The 19957-nt window shown below is 34.9% G+C and overlaps 1 protein-coding gene across 2 annotated transcripts in view; it reads left to right on the forward strand.

Moving 5' to 3' along the window:
* Nucleotides 1-1111: 1111 nt before the first annotated feature.
* LOC149775077 (ribosome maturation protein SBDS-like) overlaps nt 1112-19957 on the forward strand; it is a 36743-nt gene continuing 17897 nt past the window's right edge. For both annotated transcript variants that reach the window (XM_089944259.1, XM_089944258.1), the window contains exons 1-4: nt 1112-1373; nt 12479-12608; nt 18415-18615; nt 19588-19672. In XM_089944259.1, coding sequence (XP_089800385.1) covers nt 1246-1373; nt 12479-12608; nt 18415-18615; nt 19588-19672 — 544 coding nt within the window. In that variant the 5' untranslated portion in view covers nt 1112-1245. The remainder of the gene's footprint in view (nt 1374-12478; nt 12609-18414; nt 18616-19587; nt 19673-19957) is intronic.

Here is a 19957-nt window from a genome sequence, read left to right on the forward strand (position 1 = left end):
TTGAGTCCTTGACCATGAAACCGACTCCTGAAAGTCGTTTTACAGTTTTTGGTTTTCCTGACCAGTACATGGTGTATACAGCGCCGAGTTCTCTCAAACTTTCCTCCTCTTAAAGGCGGTCTGCGCAAACTGTCCCACCCTTTTAACCTGGGGTTCATCTGCCATGGCTCAGCAAGACAGGACGATGACAGCGAGGTCGGCAGGCCATAGGTTTTATATCAGAGTTTCCCTCTTCTAGGCAGATGGCCAACCATGACTGAAGAGATCTGCCTTCCCTGCTATTTCGAACCATAGCTGGCCGGACACAACCGCAATCCACTAATACATATGGTGCGCTCTGGTCACGAACACTTGGTCGTTGATCTGTAGAGACCTTCCGCCCTGGCCGGTGACTTCCCTGTAGAAGTTCATACGCCTAGTGATGCAGTGTTAACATCACCCCATCAAGGTCGTTTGACCCGCCAGCTGAAGCGGTGTACCGGGGAATGTCAGGAATAATGCCTTCTTGGAGGCAGACGTGTGAGATTTGGGAGATGGATAAGGACCAGTGCGTCCGTCCACTCAGAGAACTCAGCTGCCAGACAACAAAAGTACTATCTCTATCAAGAGCCACCTATACCCCACGTTGTTATCACTTATTCTTTATATAACCTTTGGAAAAATAAAAGATAAAGTAGAGTATATATGGGTTTGGTTGGCCAGGATTGACTAATAATGGAAGATAGATTGTAGTAAAAAGAATCTTTACTATCCTATCCTAGATGTAAGTGAAGAAAAACAGAAACACTGTTTTACTGATGGAATTTCAGTGCTTTAACAGTCATGAATTTGGAACACTCATTACCGAAATTATTACCTAATTCATGTGTGCGAAATTATAAGCACATGTTTCAAACGCATTTAAGTCCAGAAAATGCCGCAGTTCATATCCTTTTATTCTCTACATAGAAGCTGTCATTCACGATGTATCTATACTGAAAAATGTAGGTTTAATTATGAGCACTCATAAATTTAAAGTTATTTAATTTTTAATATAATGGTGTATGCATAGGTTTACTATGAGTCCTATAGATTTACTCTTCAACATGGAGAAAAGAAAATCGTTCTGTTTGCTTCACTTCCGGTGTTTAACAAACGCGAGAAACTGTCAGACCGGTTAAATCTCGATTTGTTTACATGTAGTGTGGATTTTTGTTATCTATTTGCATACGTCTTCGTAGGATTTTGTGTGTGAAAACAAATACAATGGCGTTAAAGCAGCCAACGGGCCAGAAAAGACTGACAAATGTTGCAGTTGTGAGACTGAAGAAGGGAGGCAAGCGGTTCGAAATAGCTTGTTACCCTAATAAGGTTGTGTCGTGGAGAAACAAGGTGTAAGTGTTTGGAGAAGAAAAAGAAAAAAAATCATGGTTTCAATTTCATTGCATCAACAAAACAGTGATAATTAAACTTTCATTAAGTTAATGGAATTTAAATAAAGCGACCAAAGCTGTCTTGCTGCTGCAGTCGCCCATTTCGGAACATTCCTACTTCAAAAGTAAATCTGCATGTTCCATATTATACGTTGAATGAGAACTCTACAAACAGGCTTCGCAAGTAGCACAAGCATGATTGGAAAGCGGCATTCTGTATATAACAAAGAGAGATGAAATGTATTCTTCCCCTTGCATATCAGACACAGGTGCCTAACTTGTACAAAAGTGTCGGGTCAGAATAGTAGTACATGTAAGACCTTGACGTTGATATTTATGTTGTGGGCATCAAGGTCTTACAGCCTAATTAACGGCGCTGTGTAGCGTGTTTTGATGTTGACTAACATCATTACGAAAGTCAGATTTTCAGGAATATTTCACACAACTGTCAACTAAAATAATGACACTTTTCTACAAAGTAAAGTCATAATATTTTAGTCAGACTTTACTTACTCTGATGTCTTTTCTCTAATAAATTCAAATTCACACAAAAAAATGGACCTGTTTTCAAATTTCGTTGGCCTACATTTCAGTTGGCTGGAAAGCTGGGAATACTGAAATAGAGTTAAGTTGAAATATTATTCTTTAAAGAAATGAATAAAATTATATTATTCCTATTGGAACTGTAAGCAATGGTTCATTTCATTCAAGAAACACATCCCCAGCATGTATCTACTTGAACTTACTTCGGCATACCTCGACTACTGTCGCATTGCAACAAATTCAAATGTAGGTCAACAGAACGTGAAAATGTGTCCATTTGCTATTATCATATTTTCACTCTGCAAGGATAAAGACAGCACAGTAAGTATATTAATTACACATAAATTAGTGGAAACGTGTCGATATAGGCTGCCAAGTGTGATATGTTCCAGAAACTTTGATTACTCATTCCGATGTCAACGACATCGGAACACGCTATACAAGGCTGTTATTTGGATAGTAAGACATAGTACTAAAACAAAAACAGCATGTGCCATGTCTTACATTGTAGGACTAGGGTCAGAAGTGTGTGGGCACTGGATTAAAGAAAGTTGACATCTTTAAACAAAATATGATTTCAAATCATCACTGTTTGGATAAGAATTGTTATGTTGGCGTAATTTTCTGAATATGAACCAATAGCTTGAGTCAAGGCTATTTCATCTGTTTCTTAGATGCCTTTTTTCCGGATGAAGAAAACTTGTGGCACAATGAAGGATATATATTTTCAAGATTCGTTGATATACAGTATAGTTGGTTTAAATTGGATGGTAACTGATGAATGACAAATTACAGAGTAAAGTTTCTGCTTGTGGTACTTATCAACATTATCTACATCAAACTGTGTATATTTTATAGGGATGAAATGATTCATTCATATATTGATGCATGAATACTTTTGCTGTACACATATTGATTCAAGAGATGGATAATCGATACAAGACGATACTTACCGTAAGTGATTTTAGTCTTCAGCAGTAATGAGTAATTATAGTTAGTTCCCCTTGTTATTACCTAAATATAGAATTCATCTGAGAAAAAAATTTGCAGTCCTAGGAACTCATTTTTATTAGTAAAAACGATAAAGAATATTGGGAATACTTGCTCACCATCTGCAAATTAAAACTAAGTGACATGGTTTGTAATTTGACCCCCGACCCCATTCCATGCTAATTATGTTAACCCAGCATCTTCAGCATATAGGATACATTCCAAACATGTTCCACGTGTATAATGAAGTGTTTTCATCATCATTTAATAATCACTTTTACATAAATTTTAAAGTTGAATTCTGTCTTTTCTACTTTGGTTGATTAGAAGCTACACTAATGGTGTATCTCATGGTGAAAAATAGGTTGAACAGTAACTACCAATCAGGAATTAGTGTAGCTTATTCCATGTGTGACAATGTGTACAAGCAAACAACAGAGAAACTTTGCACAAAAGTCATTGGTATGTAGTACTTAAATTGAGATCATGCCAGGGTTACAGTTGCATGAATCATTCCAAATTTCTATGAATTTGCACACTTGGGGAACAGCGATCCACAAGAAATCCCGCAGATTAATTGAAAGTCTCACATATGAAAATGTCCTTGGCAAAGTATACAATTTTTATTTAACAGTTCTATTGTGATGTGTTTTTCAGGTAGGCAACTGTTCACACGTCCGGGTTCTGCAAGCATGATATGATTGGTTGTTCAGCTAAATTTGATTGGAATAAGTACTATGGTGTAATTTGGACCTTCCATGAAGGACGTTTTACAAATGCGTGTTTAAAATACGGACTACTGTACCTAGTAAACCCAAAATGTCTGATTCGCAACGTGGTTCATTATGGTTTTTTTGGCAAATGCTGGCTGGTGATAGTGATGATGACAACAATTTCTAAAGTTATGAAATATATTGGATTCTTGGAGCTTGGAAATCGTTAATGGAGATACCAGTAAGTGATTTTGAATTTGAAAATGGTTATAAATATGAGTGAGATGTACATGTTGGACAAACAAAAACAGCGTGACAGTCAAGCTCCCTTTCAGCGGTATTTTGAAATTAAATGTAGAAAGGGCAGAATACTGAGCATATTTAAGATACAGACAATTTAAAAGTAGAATGTAATTTTTATTTTTTTGATCAATCATTTTAGCCCTGCAGATCATATGCCTCAAAACCATATATCCTTATCAAGGTTAAGATAAACTGAATAAATAAGGATGAAAAAATGAAATTAAGAAGTAAAGATATTTATTTCAATACATCTGTCTGCACAAGCAGACTATGGCATTGATGGACTAAAAACCCTAATACAGCATTACAGAACACATAAAAAATCTGGAGTGGTAGTCAGTAAACTACTGATTCAAGAAAGTAAGTTTATGTTAGTGAAAAAGCCTGTTTTGGAGCAGATGTATTCTAAAGATAATATCTTTGAGCTCTAGAAAATTGTAAATAACAGTCACAAAGGATCAGTTCTTAAACCTCTTCAAGCTGAGAAAGCTAGATATGCATATGCCCTTTCAGAAGGAAGCACAGAAAAATATTCATACACAGACAAGGAACAGAGTATGCTCAGAAATAATTAACAGATTCAGGGGGTCACATTGCCAGGTGAAGTGGGCAACTATGTTGCCTAAAAAGTGTAAACTTTGCTTTCTTCTGTTACTAAAGCGAAAACGACTTTGCCCTGTTGCTCTTTTTCAGAAGATAATTGAATATCCATGTGTTTTGATAGCTCATTAACCATTTCCTGAGTAAATTAGCAACTATTACTGCTCGATTTTTGCAAGTTATCCGTATAAAGACATACAAACTTGTTTCTAAACTTAAATTTATATGAATAGCAATTTGAGCTTTAAGAATGTAATTGGTAAAATGAATATTTTAATTGCCGCATGTACATTATTTTCTTCATAAAAATCTGTTTTTAACCATAATGGCAGACATTGTTGTTTTGGTAAGTACCATTTTATTTGTCTCTTTTCACAAACCATTGGACAAATATTTAAAGGAAAATATACAATTTGTAAGAAAGCAGAGACTAAATATTACATTATTTTAGAGATTTAGCTTTAAAATGCAATTATGTAGGTCATAAATGGGACATTGCTATGTTGTGGAATTTTACGAGATGCTGTAAGGTCAAGGTTGTATTCTGAGTTTACTAATTTTTTGTGAAAATACGAAGAAAAAAACAACAACAAAAAACAGCAAAGCAAATACTATTTAACCATTGCCTTATGTTACACCATGTATGTATGCAGACAAATAATAAAATCTTTCATTTGCAATCCTATCAGTGGACTGTTGTAATGAAGCTATAAAGTGAGTGATTACTTCAAGAAAACCCCTCATTCTGAAAATCAATGTACTTGCATGTTGGCTAGTCAGTTTGGTTAAAAAACTAGGGTTTAGTTCATTCACATACTGACTTTAATTTTTCTGTGTGTTGTCTTTGAACAGTTACAGTAAAGTTTTATCAGCAAAAAAGAAATTAGGACAAACAGTATGATCTCAAAGACGTGTGCATTTTCTCTTATGTACATGGTGCAGTGGTTTGTTTCAGAAAGTTTAGAAATCTTTTAAAATGCCATTTTATAATTAACTTTCAGAAAGTAAAATTTAAAAGTCTTGATTAAGGCTAGTGATCAAGCATTTGTACTAATTTGCAATTACAATACTATAACCTAGTTACTCAGTTAAAATTCATTACAGTGTATAGCTTCTGTTTGTTCTCTTTTTAAGTCTTATTGCCAAAATACACTGTATTTGAGATTGATAGTTTTTAAAGATGCACCAAATGTGTTTATAATATAGATAGAACTCTGAAAATTTTCTACTTGAAAATAAAGTATTTCTCAAAACCATTGTTAAATGCAAATATAATTACTGGGAAATAGATGGGATAAATCAGATAAGAGAATGAAAACAACACACACACAAACATATGTATGTATGTTTGTATGTATGTGTATATGTGTGTGTGTGTACACATATATATATATATATATATATATATATATATGGACTGTGTCTTGCTTTGCTCCCTGTTCAGGCCCCACTTCTTCCTGCTCAGCTCACTTCTCCCTGTTCTGTCCAAAAGGAGAAGTCACTTCTGCCTAAAATTCAAGTCTGCTTGATCTCTGCAGATTAATACTTATACAACTAGAGGTGACATCTTTTAAAGATTTTAATTTCATTAGAGCTCTAAGAAAGTGGAACAGGCAGAAAGAAATGCATATATTGAAGTGTCAGGTAAATATTGAACTATGACTGGTTCTTCCTCCCCTCCTTCTTTCTCTCCCCTTCTTTCGGTGAGAAAGGGTGAAGTCCCCTTATGATAAAATTCTGGCAGCATCTCTCCTTATATTGTACCTGGGGAACAAATTTGGAATTTCCCTTTTTATGCAGACATATTTAACCAGTAATTATGAAGGTGCTAATGGAGTAAAAAAAATTAGCACATAATCAGCAAGGGGGCAGATTATAAACCACTCAAGTATATCACCTTCTGTAAACTTTAAAAAAAAAAATTATAGAATAGGACAGGGTGTTGTCAGTAGTTTTTCTTCCTCACTAACAAATACAAGTACCTGTGGCTGCAGCAGTCTTTTGCAGGAAGTATATGTGATAGATTTTGTTGGTATTCATTCTCATTCCCATGTCAGGATTTTTTCTAGAAGAGATTTTATTTGCACATGGAAATTGCTTTATTTTTGCTGTTTTGAAGATAGCATCATAATGTCTTCCAAGTTAAGTGAGACATGACATTGGTAATAAGATGTTTTCAACACATTCATGCTGTGCAATATAAAGAGCCTGGTGTCTTTAGTGAGATGGAGCCACCATTAAATAGCCAAAAACATCAAGTACAACTCACTGACAACCAACAGGTAGTCTGTTTCAAAGTATTTTTGTTTTCTTGTCATCAGTGAGAATTTCATATAAAGATATGATAACTATATATCTATCGGTATATCTGCATAATGAAAATACAACCAGTATGTCAGCATACATAAAGGGGCACCACCTACCTTCCAATGAAAGAGAGATCATCAAGTTCATATGTGTATCAATATGTATCATATCGCAGGCTGTGCATTGAGAACCTTATTGATATGCAGCACAGTTGTATCATTTCACCCCTAATATTTTACTATATATATATATATATATATATATATATAATAAAAATGTCTACCTTTTCACCACAGGCTTTAAATTAATTCAGAAACTGTCTGAATGACCTAACTGTGTTGAGAACTTTAGTTTTTTTATATTCCTGCTTGATAATCAGTTTCATTTCAGTCTGTTGTCACATGCTCATTAGATTTCAAATTTACACTTTTTTTTATATTGGATTAAGTATTTAATTTAAGGAAAAAAAACTCCAAGAGTTGTCACATGCAATCAGTATTTACCATTTTTATATGTTCTGGTAGGATTTGGCTGGGGTTCGAATCCACAATGTCCTGCATCCGATGCAAATGCTCTAACCACTAGGCAATCGGAACAATATTTTTCCTATGTAATGGGATCTGTGACCATAACTGTGTTATGGGTGTGTGTGAGTAGGGGCAGCATACCGTGGGGCATTATATGGAGGGACCACTCATACTGGGAAGGATACATATTCACTATAATTAGTTTGTTCTTTTTTGTGTAACAGATGGTAAGGAGTTATATTATCATTAACAACTTTTTTACGTTTAAGTGCAGAGCTGTCATTAGGATTTTAAAACTAGGAGTCCAAGACTCTCATTTTGGTAAAAATGGGAGTCCCACCAGCAAAAGTTGCAGTCCTCTCCCAGAAGATATGAACTTTGCAGATTAGAAGAACTACTTGTTGCCACTGAGTTTAATTTCCACATTCTTTATAACACTGACATGTAGCTCTTGTTAGTCCATGAGAGTGTAAATGAATTATGTCAGTTTTGTCAATCCAAGGAAAGGTCTTATTCCAAACACTAAGTGAGGCATCACACACTTCCTTACACTTGGCTAATGTCCCATCCAGACAGTCAGTTCTAGCAACTTTAGCCTTTTTTGAATCTCGTTACAATCTTCATCAGTTTGCTGTTTAATCACAAATACTTGTCCAGATTTGCAAATGGCATTTTATCTAACGCTCAACATGTCTTGACTTTGTGGTCATATGCACTACTTGGTCAGCTACACTCGGAAATGAACACAATAATGAAAGCTAAAGTTGTTTATTTGATGTACTCATATAAATAACCACATGTAGATCTCTGGGTCTTTCTGTCTCAAAATTCAATCAGTGTGTAAATGTCAGCACATTTTCCCACCGAACGGCCAGTCAAAGTCTTTGAACTTACTGCCCAGCTATTGCATCATGTTCTTTTGATGTACTCATATAATGACTTTATGTACATCTCTGGGTCTCTCTGCCTTAGCATTCAGTCATTGAAAATATCAGCTCATTCTTCCTCCCAGCAGCCAGTCAAAGTCTTTGAACTTGCTGCCCAGCTTTTGCATCATGTTCTTTTGATGTACTCTTATAATGGCAACATGCTTATCAAGGGGTTTGTCACCTACTGAATTTTGTCATTGTAAACATTAGTACAGTTAACTGATCAACACATTTTCTCACTCACAAGGTGGCTAAAGCAAGTCTGGCAAGTCTTTGAATTTTGCTTCCTGCCTTTTACATGCATACAGATGACTCTCATCTAAGTGATTTTCTGCATCTCAGATAAAACATTTGCATTCAGATATGCATGATTAAGCGTTTCTGAGACCTCAGAAGTATCAGTCTTGAATCCACATATCTAATTCCAGTGGTCATGCTACCAGGCGAAGTGGGTAACCAAGTCGCCTACAAAGAGAAAATGTTGCCTGTTTCTGTGAAGAAAGGGAAAACAACTTCGTTTGTGATTTTTTAGATGTACATTGAGTGATAATAGATTCTGAGATGCTCCCATGCCTTAACAGTTATTTTTCCGGTGTATTGTCTTAACTTTAAGAAAGGAGAAAAGGAGGATCCAGGGAATTACAGACCAATATCAATTCTACCAGTATTGTCTAAATTATTTGAAAAGCATATAGCCATTCAGGTCTATAAATTTTTTGAAACATACTCTCTATTTCATATAGCGCAATCAGGATTTAGAAAGTACCACTTGTGCCAAACAGAACTTACCAAATTAATTGATCTTTGGCTGAAGGAAATGGATAATGAACATATGACTGGGATTGTGTTCCTTGACTTCAAGAAAGCTTTGATCTTGTTGATCATGAAATTCTGCTGCAAAAGTTGAACTGTTACAGGTTCAACAATCCTTCTTTAAACTGGTTTAGATCATACCTAAACCAAAGGTCTCAACAAGTAAACATTGGCAATATTGGCTCTCAAACTCGCACAATTCATTCAGGAGTCCCTCAAGGCTCAGTTTTGGGCCCTATTCTCTTCCTTATCTACATCAATGATCTACCATTAAATAATGAATCCACAAATAAAAATTTCTTTGCAGATGATGCAACCTTTTATACATGTAGTTCTGATACAGAAGTTATCCAAATGAGATTAAACTCAGACCTTATTAGAGTCCAAAACTGGGCACAACAAAATAGGATGGTAATTAATGAAGGTAAAACAAAATATATGATTTTGGGGACATCACAAAATCTACACAAGTCATGGAACCCAGAACTATCTCTTGCAATAATAATCATCTGTTAGAAAATGTCAAACATGAAAAGCTTGTAGGTGTGACCGTAGATAATAATATATTATGGAATGACCATATTGATAAGCTTTGTAAAAACACTGTCATCCAAAATTGCCCTAAACTCAGCAGAATCAAGAAATATTAGCCTATGGAAACTTGAAATCTATACTACAAGTCATATATTCTTCCAAAAATGGATTATTGTTCAAATGTATGGGGAAGCTATGCTAAATCTGAGCTTGATAGGATTTATAAACTTCAGAAACGAGCAGCACGTGTAATTTTAGATGCATCTGTTGATCATCCCTTAAAAGCATTATTTACAGAACTCAAATGGTTTACAATACATGACAGGATAGAATTTCACAAGGCAGTTCTGTTATATAAATGTCTACATGGAACTACACCAGAGTATCTTCAGGACTTATTCAGGATTTTTTCAACATAATACCAGTTGAGATCAATATCACATGGAAACCTTCAAGCACCAAAACCAAGAACAGAGCAATTTAAAAAGAGCTTCCAATACTCTGGTACAGTTCTGTGGAACAAGCTTCCACTACATGTAAAATTTGCTGAAAATATTAGAGTATTTAAGAAGAGATATCATGAGTATGTATGTGCTTATAATAGATAATGGAATTTAGTATTTTATTACTAAACATGTTAAACAGTAATTATTGCTATCTTCATATGATGTGCATTTTATACTCTCCTTAAGAGGGCCTCAAGGGAGAATAATCCTTGACTAATGAGTCACCCTCTATAAATAAAGCATTATTATTATTATTATTATTATTATTATTATTAACTCAAGGCAAAATGTAGGCATCAATCCATCAAATAATTTGAGTTGATTTCAGTTGCTCCAACAGACAAACTCTTGCACTTTCACAGGCATGTGTTTTGATAGCTGATAGACCATTGATCCTTTCCCAAGGTTAAGTTATTGCAGAGTTGGTTTATTTATGTCTCTGGTTATAGCAACTATCACTGCCTAATTTCCAGACATTATCATTTGATGATAAAAAACATGCAGATTTGTGTTTTTAGAATAGAATTGGTGTCCTGAAGATTTTACTTGCAGCATGTGCATTGTTTTCTTCATGAAATCAGTTTGAAACTGAAGTGAATCTGTCAGGGGGAAATAATGGCTGACATCGCTCGGAAGTCCCAATCTGTTTGTCTGTTTTTATCAATATTTGGGCAAATATATTAAGATAAATACTCATTGAAACAAAAATCTCAGTATTATGTTACTGAAGATTTAGCATAAAAATGCAATAATTTTGGTCCCAAACATATGGGACTATGCTCTGTTATGGAACTTGAGAAGTGCTGTTTGGCCAAAACACATTTTAACTCATTTTTGTTAAAATATGGAAAAAAGCAACGAAGCAAATACTATTTAACCAATGCCTGATGTTATTACACATTATGTAGGCAAATAATAAAACTTTAAATTTGCTCTCCTATCAATGGACTGTTGTAACGAATGTGGGTGATTTCATTTAAGAAAACCCCTCTTTCTAAAAATAGATGCACTTGCATGTTGGCTGTTTCATTTCAGTTGGGACAAAGGTTTTAGTTCATTAATATGCCAACTTTAATGCTTCATTTAGTTATTTATGAATAGTTACGGCAATGTTTTATCGGCAAGGAAGAAATTGACCAGCAGTATAACTTGTGCACTTGCTATCATAATCTCATATACGTGTTATTGTAGTTGTTTTGAACAAGTGTACAATTTTTGTCAACTGTCATTTTATAGCAGACTTTCATAAAGAAAAAAATAATTCTTGTTTAAAGGTAGCTGATAAGCATTTTTACTAATTTGCAATACTATAATCTAGTTACTCCTATCAGTTAAAATTCATTACACTGTATAGCTTTGACAGTTCTAAAGTCATGTGACCAAAATACACTGTATAGCTTTGACAGTTCTTAAGTCATGTGGCCAAAATACAGTGTATAGCTTTGACAGTTCTAAAATCATGTGGCCAAAATACACTGTATAGCTTTGACAGTTCTTAAGTCATGTGGCCAAAATACACTGTATAGCTTTGACAGTTCTAAAATCATGTGGCCAAAATACACTGTATAGCTTTGACAGTTCTAAAATCATGTGGCCAAAATACACTGTATAGCTTTGACAGTTCTAAAGTCATGTGGCCAAAAAACTGTATAGCTTTGACAGTTCTTAAGTCATGTGTCCAAAATACAATGTATAGCTTTGACAGTTCTAAAGTCATGTGGCCAAAATACACTGTATAGCTTTGACAGTTCTTAAGTCATGTGGTCAAAATACAGTGTATAGCTTTGACAGTTCTAAAGTCATGTGACCAAAATAAAATATATAGCTTTGACAGTTCTAAAGTCATGTGACCAAAATACACTGCATATGAATATGATAATTTTTATATGCATACAAAATGTGTTTATAATATATGTACATACAACTCAGAAAGTTTCTACTTGAAAATAAAATGTTGCTTAAAACCAGTGTTACTGTAGAAATGGATACTGAAAAATAGAGGGCATAATTCAGGTATGAGAATGAAAACACACACATACATGTACACTATATATATATATTGTGTACCTTGCTTTGCTTCCACCTCTCCCTGTTGAGCTCTCACGTCTCCCTGTTCTGTCAAAAAGGAGAAGTCACTCCTCGTAAAATTCAAGTCTAGCTTGACCCCTGTAATTCATGAAAGGATTGACTTCACACTGGTAAAGAAGGACCAGTGTTATGACTTTTAATACACATACCACTTAAGCATTGTCAACATTGGTATTTTTATGTTCATTAATTGTATATTTGCTTTTTTCACAGAGAAACTGATCTGGATGAAGTCTTACAGAGTTATTCAGTGTTCAACAATGTGTCAAAGGGAGAAGCAGCCAAGGTTGATGATTTGAAGAGAATATTTGGTACAGACAATCAAAAAGAGATATGTTTACAAGTAAGAATTCAATTATAGGATAGAAATTAATCCCTTTTAATCAAGTGAGAATGAACTTATAATAGAAGCAAAACAATACCAGCTCCTTTTTGCATACATGATGTATACACACGCTAAACATTATATTACTTATCAAAATTTTGCCTTCATGTTCAGCTTTAAGTGTATATTTTGTTAATTCACCTACCTATTTGTATTGATTGAGTGTCTGTCTTCTCAGTCCTTGTTTTAATTGAGTGTTGTCTGTTGTTTTGGAAATTTTAGGGAATTTTGCTTACTTTTAAGTTGTATCTCCCTTCATTGTTCTGGTTGATTAGGTTCCAGATTTTTGTTCTGCATGTATTTTTAGCTTTCAGATTTATAATGTTGCTGTGCATGGAAAAGTATGGGCAGTTTGTTGTTTTTGGACTGACCAGATGTGGGACTTAGCTGAAAGTGAGGAAGAAGTGCCCCTATAGGGAGTCATGTTTAACTCACCCAACATTGGAAGGGGAATAGGATCAGCATCCCCCTTCCTATCTTCCCTTTTAATTCATGAGATGTGAAACCCCCCCCCCAACTCCTTTTCTATGGTTGTGAGTCTAACTGCCATTGGCCTCCAACTTCTAGTGCCTTGGATGTCCTACATTTTTTTCAAGGTAGGGTGGACACAACAAGCCACAGGCCTGCTCTGTCCCATCTATACTTATCACCTAGACCCGTGACTCCAAACCTCAGGTCGTGACTTAAATCAGGGTTGTGGAAGAGATGGGGGTCTTCAGTAGGGTTGCAAACAGTTATCAGAATTATTTTTATCATGAACCTGAGGGTTGGAAGGTCCTGTTGGTGGCCAATTTAGGGTCACAGCAACTAAAAGTTGGGAGCCACTGCCCTGGGCATTATAGAAGGGATCAGAGTTCTCATATGCTAATGGGGGTCCACTAGTAGGATTAGTTCCATCATCCACCCATGAGTGTTCTGAGGATGAGGGCAAATTCTCAGGTGCTCATGGGCAATCACTGCATTATCAGACTCATATTTTTCCCATACTGTCACACATGGAAATGCACTAGTGTGAGAAAAATGGGTAAAGTCAAGAGAATGGGAGTGGAAGGCAGACCTGGATCAGTAACAGAAACCTCAAACTCCCATTTACATACTACTTCATGAACCTAAATTAATTTTGGGAGCTTTTAATGAAGAAATACAGGGCTCCAAGTGGTCTAAAGTGCTCACCATTCCATATCACTGCCATCTCACCTCTGTCTGCAAGAGTTCGAGTCTCAGACTGGCTAATGTGGATACGTGGGAAAGCTTGCCAGTAGCTTCTCATGTGTCAGTGGTTCTTCCCGAGGTTGCCAGGGGTCTTCCTTCACCAGTTATACTGTTTGCCATGTATAGCTTATCTTGTGGTGAAAAATGGCATTAAATCATACAACAACAACAACAACAAAGAAATATAGCTGCTTGTGGTCATCAGAACCTTCTTATAAACAGTCAGTCTTTGGTAAATCTGAACACATGTCTGGTTCTTTTGACCCTTGTATCTTAATAAAATTTGTCACATGTATTTGATGCAGAAATGATATTAGTACAGTGGAACCCCGCTATAACGCGATGATCGGGTCCATAAAATCGGATCGCGTTAAAAGCGGGGTCGCGTTAATGCGGGGTTTTACAATATTTAACTTTTTTTCCGAGAACATATACGTGTATACATGTACAATGATCAAAAGTCGGCTTATCATCAGATGAATATTAACTGGAATGCATTAATTAAGATATATTCAAAATAATCGATGGCTAATATATTTATAGGTTATTACTGTGCATTAAAAACATTTACTAATTTTTATTTGTTTGAACGATAATACAGATTGACCGATAATACCAGACTATCGCTATATCATGAAAAGTGTATCAACACCGTATGCTACCGTGCCGTCGTGGCATGCAGTTCATCCATAATGGATGTAATTTCATTGAAAATCGTACAGATTTAAAATATTCAATAATTTTGTAATAGTCTGAATTCGTCGTGTAAAATATAGGATGAACAAAATATTGAAACCATTTACTTGCCATCTGATATCGTACGGTCATTGCATGCAGCTATTCCCGGGTCAACATACGGTGTCTGTATTGGATATTATTTACTTTCAACTGTTTGTTGTTTGATCACACCGCCAAGCACAGCATACATGTTGGCGGCTTTCGTCCTTTGATGTTTATTAAATTGTGCGACTCTTGTATCAACCACAGCTTTGTCTGCTGCTTGGCTGTGATTGCAGTTAAATAAGAAGCCCATGTCGGGTATTGTTTGAGCAACGACGGTATACAGAATTCATGGAAGACAATCACAAAGACGATTGACTGGCTTTACTCATGGATCCGTAATAAGTAACACTTCCGATAATGTTTACTTCGGCTTAACAATTCAAAAACCTAATGAAACCAGTTTTCTCTTCTAGAGTAGAATACGGAGCTTCACCACAACCTGTTCAAATTGATAAATTTCAGAAGCCAAGCGTTGTACACACTATTTCTCGTACGTTATATATATCGTATTATTTTAGAATTCATACACGATCACTTCTCCAAAATCACTTAAAGAACCTGGATAAATTGTTAAGTTCCGATCGTTTATTATTAAAAGTCATACGCGAATTCTTCCACCAAATTATAATAAACGTTTTACATACTATTTCTCGTACGTTAAACAAATATTTTCACGGTCTGATAAAAATACACGTAAATGAATTTCAAATTTCAGGAACCATGCCACGATCATATTATTTTAAAAGTCACAACTAATCTCATGCCCAAAATGAAGTTAATTTCTTGTTTTGTTTTTTTTACTTTTCTCCAAATTTTTTTTCTCCATGTGTGAATGAATATACGAAATTTCGGGGTTCCACTGTATGTTTATTTCACTGTGCATGAAGATTTCAACAAAACTGGAAAGATATCCAGTGTTTTGCAGATTTTTTACTTTTTATATTATATATTCATATTTCTCAGATTCTTTATTTTATTAATTATGTAGTCCATGCAGTCATTTTACAATTTGATTCATTGACATTTTCCTTGTTGTATCAGTGCACTTGTACTTACACACATTACCTTTTTTTAAAAACTTATTTAAAAGCTGAATCTCTCTCTATCTCTTGCATATTCTTTTAGCTCTAGTTATTGAAATCATAGTGCCATTAAATTTTTTTAAGCACCTGAATATTTTCATTTGATTCTCAAGGAATATGTGCATGTTATGTGTTTAAGTGAAAGACTTTGAGTAAAAAGCGTCATGTTAAGCTTCAGAAGAGTATTCTGCACTGTAGCTCCATAGAACGGTAAGATCCATATGATGTAGTGGACATATTCTGTTGCATAATTGTGACATTCTGATGGGGGAAATAACAGCTTCTACAGATTAATTTCTATCATAGAAATATGGCTTCTCCAAAAGTCAGTGATGTGTGTGCTGTACCTAGAATAGAAACATTCCTGTCTGCCAAGTTTTTAAAGTTTGATTTCAACCAGCCTTAGGTTAGCTTTGTTTACAAAATACATGGAGCAAGGTTTGTTTAATTTTGCAAGAGCTTTTCGGTGAGTGAAATGTTTGAAAACATGTTTTATTATGTCAGTCACACAGTTATACAACGTGACAGCAGAACATCAAGAACTGTAAGTGTAATTGTAAATTTGTTGAGGGGATGGATTTCAGGTTTTTGAGATCATTGGAGTGGAGATCTTTAAGCCAGGACTGAATAAATCATTGGAAGCAAAATATTGATGCTTTTGATCTCAAAATTTGAGGTAATTGTTTTGAAAAAAGAAAATATCTTGAGATAGTGTTACGTTTAAGCTCTTACAAAATGCAACAAGAAAAGAGTGAAGAGAACAAGCTTTGTAAAATTTAACAGATAATTTATTTTCCTAGAAAAACAAGGTAAAAATGAGAACAAGAACTTAGTTTTACAAATCAAATCCAAAAATAATCAAAGAATTAAAAAACATTAGTTCTAGTAAGAAAATGTCCTAATGAAATTGAGTTCGAATCCCGATGAAATCCAAAATGGAAGGTGATGACATGCTCTAGTCAGCGTCATACTGATGTGCCAACAGTTCTTTGTTGAATCACAGAAAATAATATTCCATTGTTTTAATTTTTGTAAATTTTGATAACTATCCTTGTACAAGAATTATTTTAGTGCACAAATAGTTCCAGGGAAAAATAATGTCTTGGAATTAAAATAATTTGAAGAAAACAAAATAATTAGCCCCCAAAAAACTGGTCACAACATAAAACACTTGGACTTCTCCATTGTTAAGGCACAGAATGACTATTCTTTCTCAAAACATCAATATTAAGTATTAGTAAGATGCAAAACAGATGCCCATATGTGGTTCATTCCACTGGAAAAACCAGAGTTTGAAACAATTGCCACATGTTATTTGTCATGTATTCCAAATATGGCCTCGATTTCACTTTTTGAATCTTACTGTGAGAAAGAATTTAAAAAAAATTAAAGTTGTTTACTTCAACTCTTCTGATTCTGAATCAAGGCCAGGAACTAGGTCAGCATTAGATAGAAAGTTTCTATTATTAGTGTTTACGAAAAACAGTCAGGTCAAACTGAACTGAATTTCTGGAAAATGAATTTCTGAAAAATGTCAAATCCAGTAAATAAAGTTACATTACAATAGCATGTAATGGAATAAAACAATTTTAAAACTAACAAACAAGCAAATGAATTAAATCGAATATAAATTAAATCCAATACACATAGCATAGTTTTTATTAGTTCATTGGGTTTTATTCATAACATCTATGGCTATGTGAGCTTATGGTATGGCACTGTATCTGTTGTACAGGGTCCTAGGGAACCTTGAAAAACCTTGCATCTGTTGTACATCTTTTGCCGATTTTAATGTCTGGACAAGAACTGGTCCACAGTGCTGTTTGCATTCGGATAGTCTTGGATTTCACCATTGCCTGAAAGGTAAGATCAGAGCAACCCGAGACTGCAGTAAATATTGTTAATGTATATTGTGATGCATTTTAATTTTGGTGGCAAAAACAAATATTGATTTTGGTAAATTTGGATATTGAACATATTTTAACATTTTGATGATCAGCATTATCTACGCTACTATGCTTTTTTTACCATGGCACAAACACATTATCCATTTATTTCCTCTGCTTGTATTTAGCATTGAACTACAGACTTGGGGTTATTCTGATAGCATTGATGTGGCCTCCTTAGCTGTCAGGTTGACAACCTATTTTCAGACTCTTCAGAATGGTTTTGCTGATTAGAATCATATTTGGTTTGAATGTGTTTTTAAAACATGTGCTATCAGATTTGTTTCAGGGGTGGCTTTCCTACTATGGTATTTCTTCCATGGTAGCTGAGTGGAATGGTATTTTTCTGCTGTCATGTATCAATTTTTTTCTAATATTAAATAAAAATACTTTTTGTCCAGATTTGTAATTATATCAGACATAATGTGATGGGTTGAATCATACCTTGTATGCCTTTCACATTCATACAAAAGATGCCAATCTAGTCCAGCTGAATGAAGTTACTCAAAGTAAAAATGAAATCAGATAACATGTCCCATACTAATAACTGGTACCAAAGAGTCCCATACTAATAACTGGTACCAAAGAGTCCCATACTAATAACTGGTACCAAAGAGCCAGAAATTATCCTGAGATAGTGTCTTTCAACATAAGGCACCTGCCTTTCTAAATTTAACCTTTAGTCCAGATGAGCAGTATCAGCCCCACTTGGGTCTCAAGTTATTCATACTTTCTTTCCAGATTTTGGCAAAAGGAGAATTACAAGTGTCAGAGAAAGAGCGACATACCCAGCTGGAATCAATGTTTAGAGATATTGCTACCATTGTTACAGACAAATGTGTTAACCCAGAGACAAATCGACCATACACAGTCACACTCATCGAACGAGCCATGAAAGATCTACATTTCTCAGTCAAACCAAATCGGAACACAAAGCAACAGGTTGGTTTTTGCAGTGCTTTAAAGCATGATTTTGGGGAATTGGTGGCAGGATTGGGAACACATTTTGCAGTGAAGGGATGTGGGTTTGCTGAGAAAGCTTGCTAGGAGCTTCCCATGGGTTAGTGGTTTTTTTACAGGGTTTTCCCTGGTTCTTCCTCCTCCACGTATACTGGCCACCATGTATAGCCTATTTTGTGCTGAATAATGGTGCTAAACCCCATAACAACAAGTTGCACCACCAGCTATACTGGCTGCCATGTATGGCCTATTACATGCTGAAAAATGCATTAAACCCTAACACAAAACCAAACCAATAGTATTTTCTTAACCAGTAGAGGTTTGTTTCTGCAATAATTTGATGTAATGCAAATAATTTGTTCTGCACAGCATCACAAATGAATATGCATTTCTAGCTCACTGAATTTTCAGGTTATTGTCAATAAATTTAGCTGAAAGTAACTAATTCATTTCAAGAAGTATTTCATCGCTATTCAGTTCAACATATGTCTCATTAAATACATGCTAGAACAGGGTGTTCTGTCTACATACAAGTTTTCTATTCCAGCATGACCTGTGGAAGAGTCAGTTTGTTTAATTAGGAGTGATCAGCTTTCCTAATTAGCCATAATATAGTTGCCTTCCTTTGATTTTTTTTTTGCGATATCAAATATGGACTTGCCCAGAACTCAGGATGGACATGTCAGATTACATGTTGACAGATCAGTCTTTTTCATCATGTATTGAATGATTGGTGTTATGCTGCATGTAAATATGAATTATGTTTAAATTATTCATGTATGAAACAGATTTGTTAATTTTAGCTACATTTCAAGATGTGGATATCGTTTGCAGAATGAACTATGGTCTCTTTAAGTTACCTTTTCCTTTTTTAAAAAAAAGTATTATTGATATTTTTTAAGGCATATGAAGTAAAGACAGAATTGTATAAATTACAATTGAATCTTTCTGTAGGCTTTGGAAGTCATCAAACAGTTAACAGAAAAAGAGATAATCAAGATCCAGCGAGCACAGATGAGGCTGAAGCTGACAATTCCAGGTAAGCTTTGAATAAGGTAACGAAAACAGCAGACATGTTGTCAAAGTTCATGTTGTTTCTTATCTGTTTATAGCACATCCATTTTTAAAATATACTTGGTATTTAGATACACCTCTCACTTGACAACTCACAAAAAAATAGAGTTCAAAACCATAGATTGCAGCATAGTTACCGAGGGACATTTGAATAATGAAGAATGGGATGGATATCGATGGGGTTGGGGCCATTAAATGGTTAAATACTCGTTGGTAATTACATTGGGATAAATGTTCATTAAATAGATTT

This window comes from Sinohyriopsis cumingii, chromosome 19, assembly GCF_028554795.1.
Source record: "Sinohyriopsis cumingii isolate HCF-2022 chromosome 19, ASM2855479v2, whole genome shotgun sequence".
In the NCBI taxonomy this organism is placed as follows: domain Eukaryota; kingdom Metazoa; phylum Mollusca; class Bivalvia; order Unionida; family Unionidae; genus Sinohyriopsis; species Sinohyriopsis cumingii.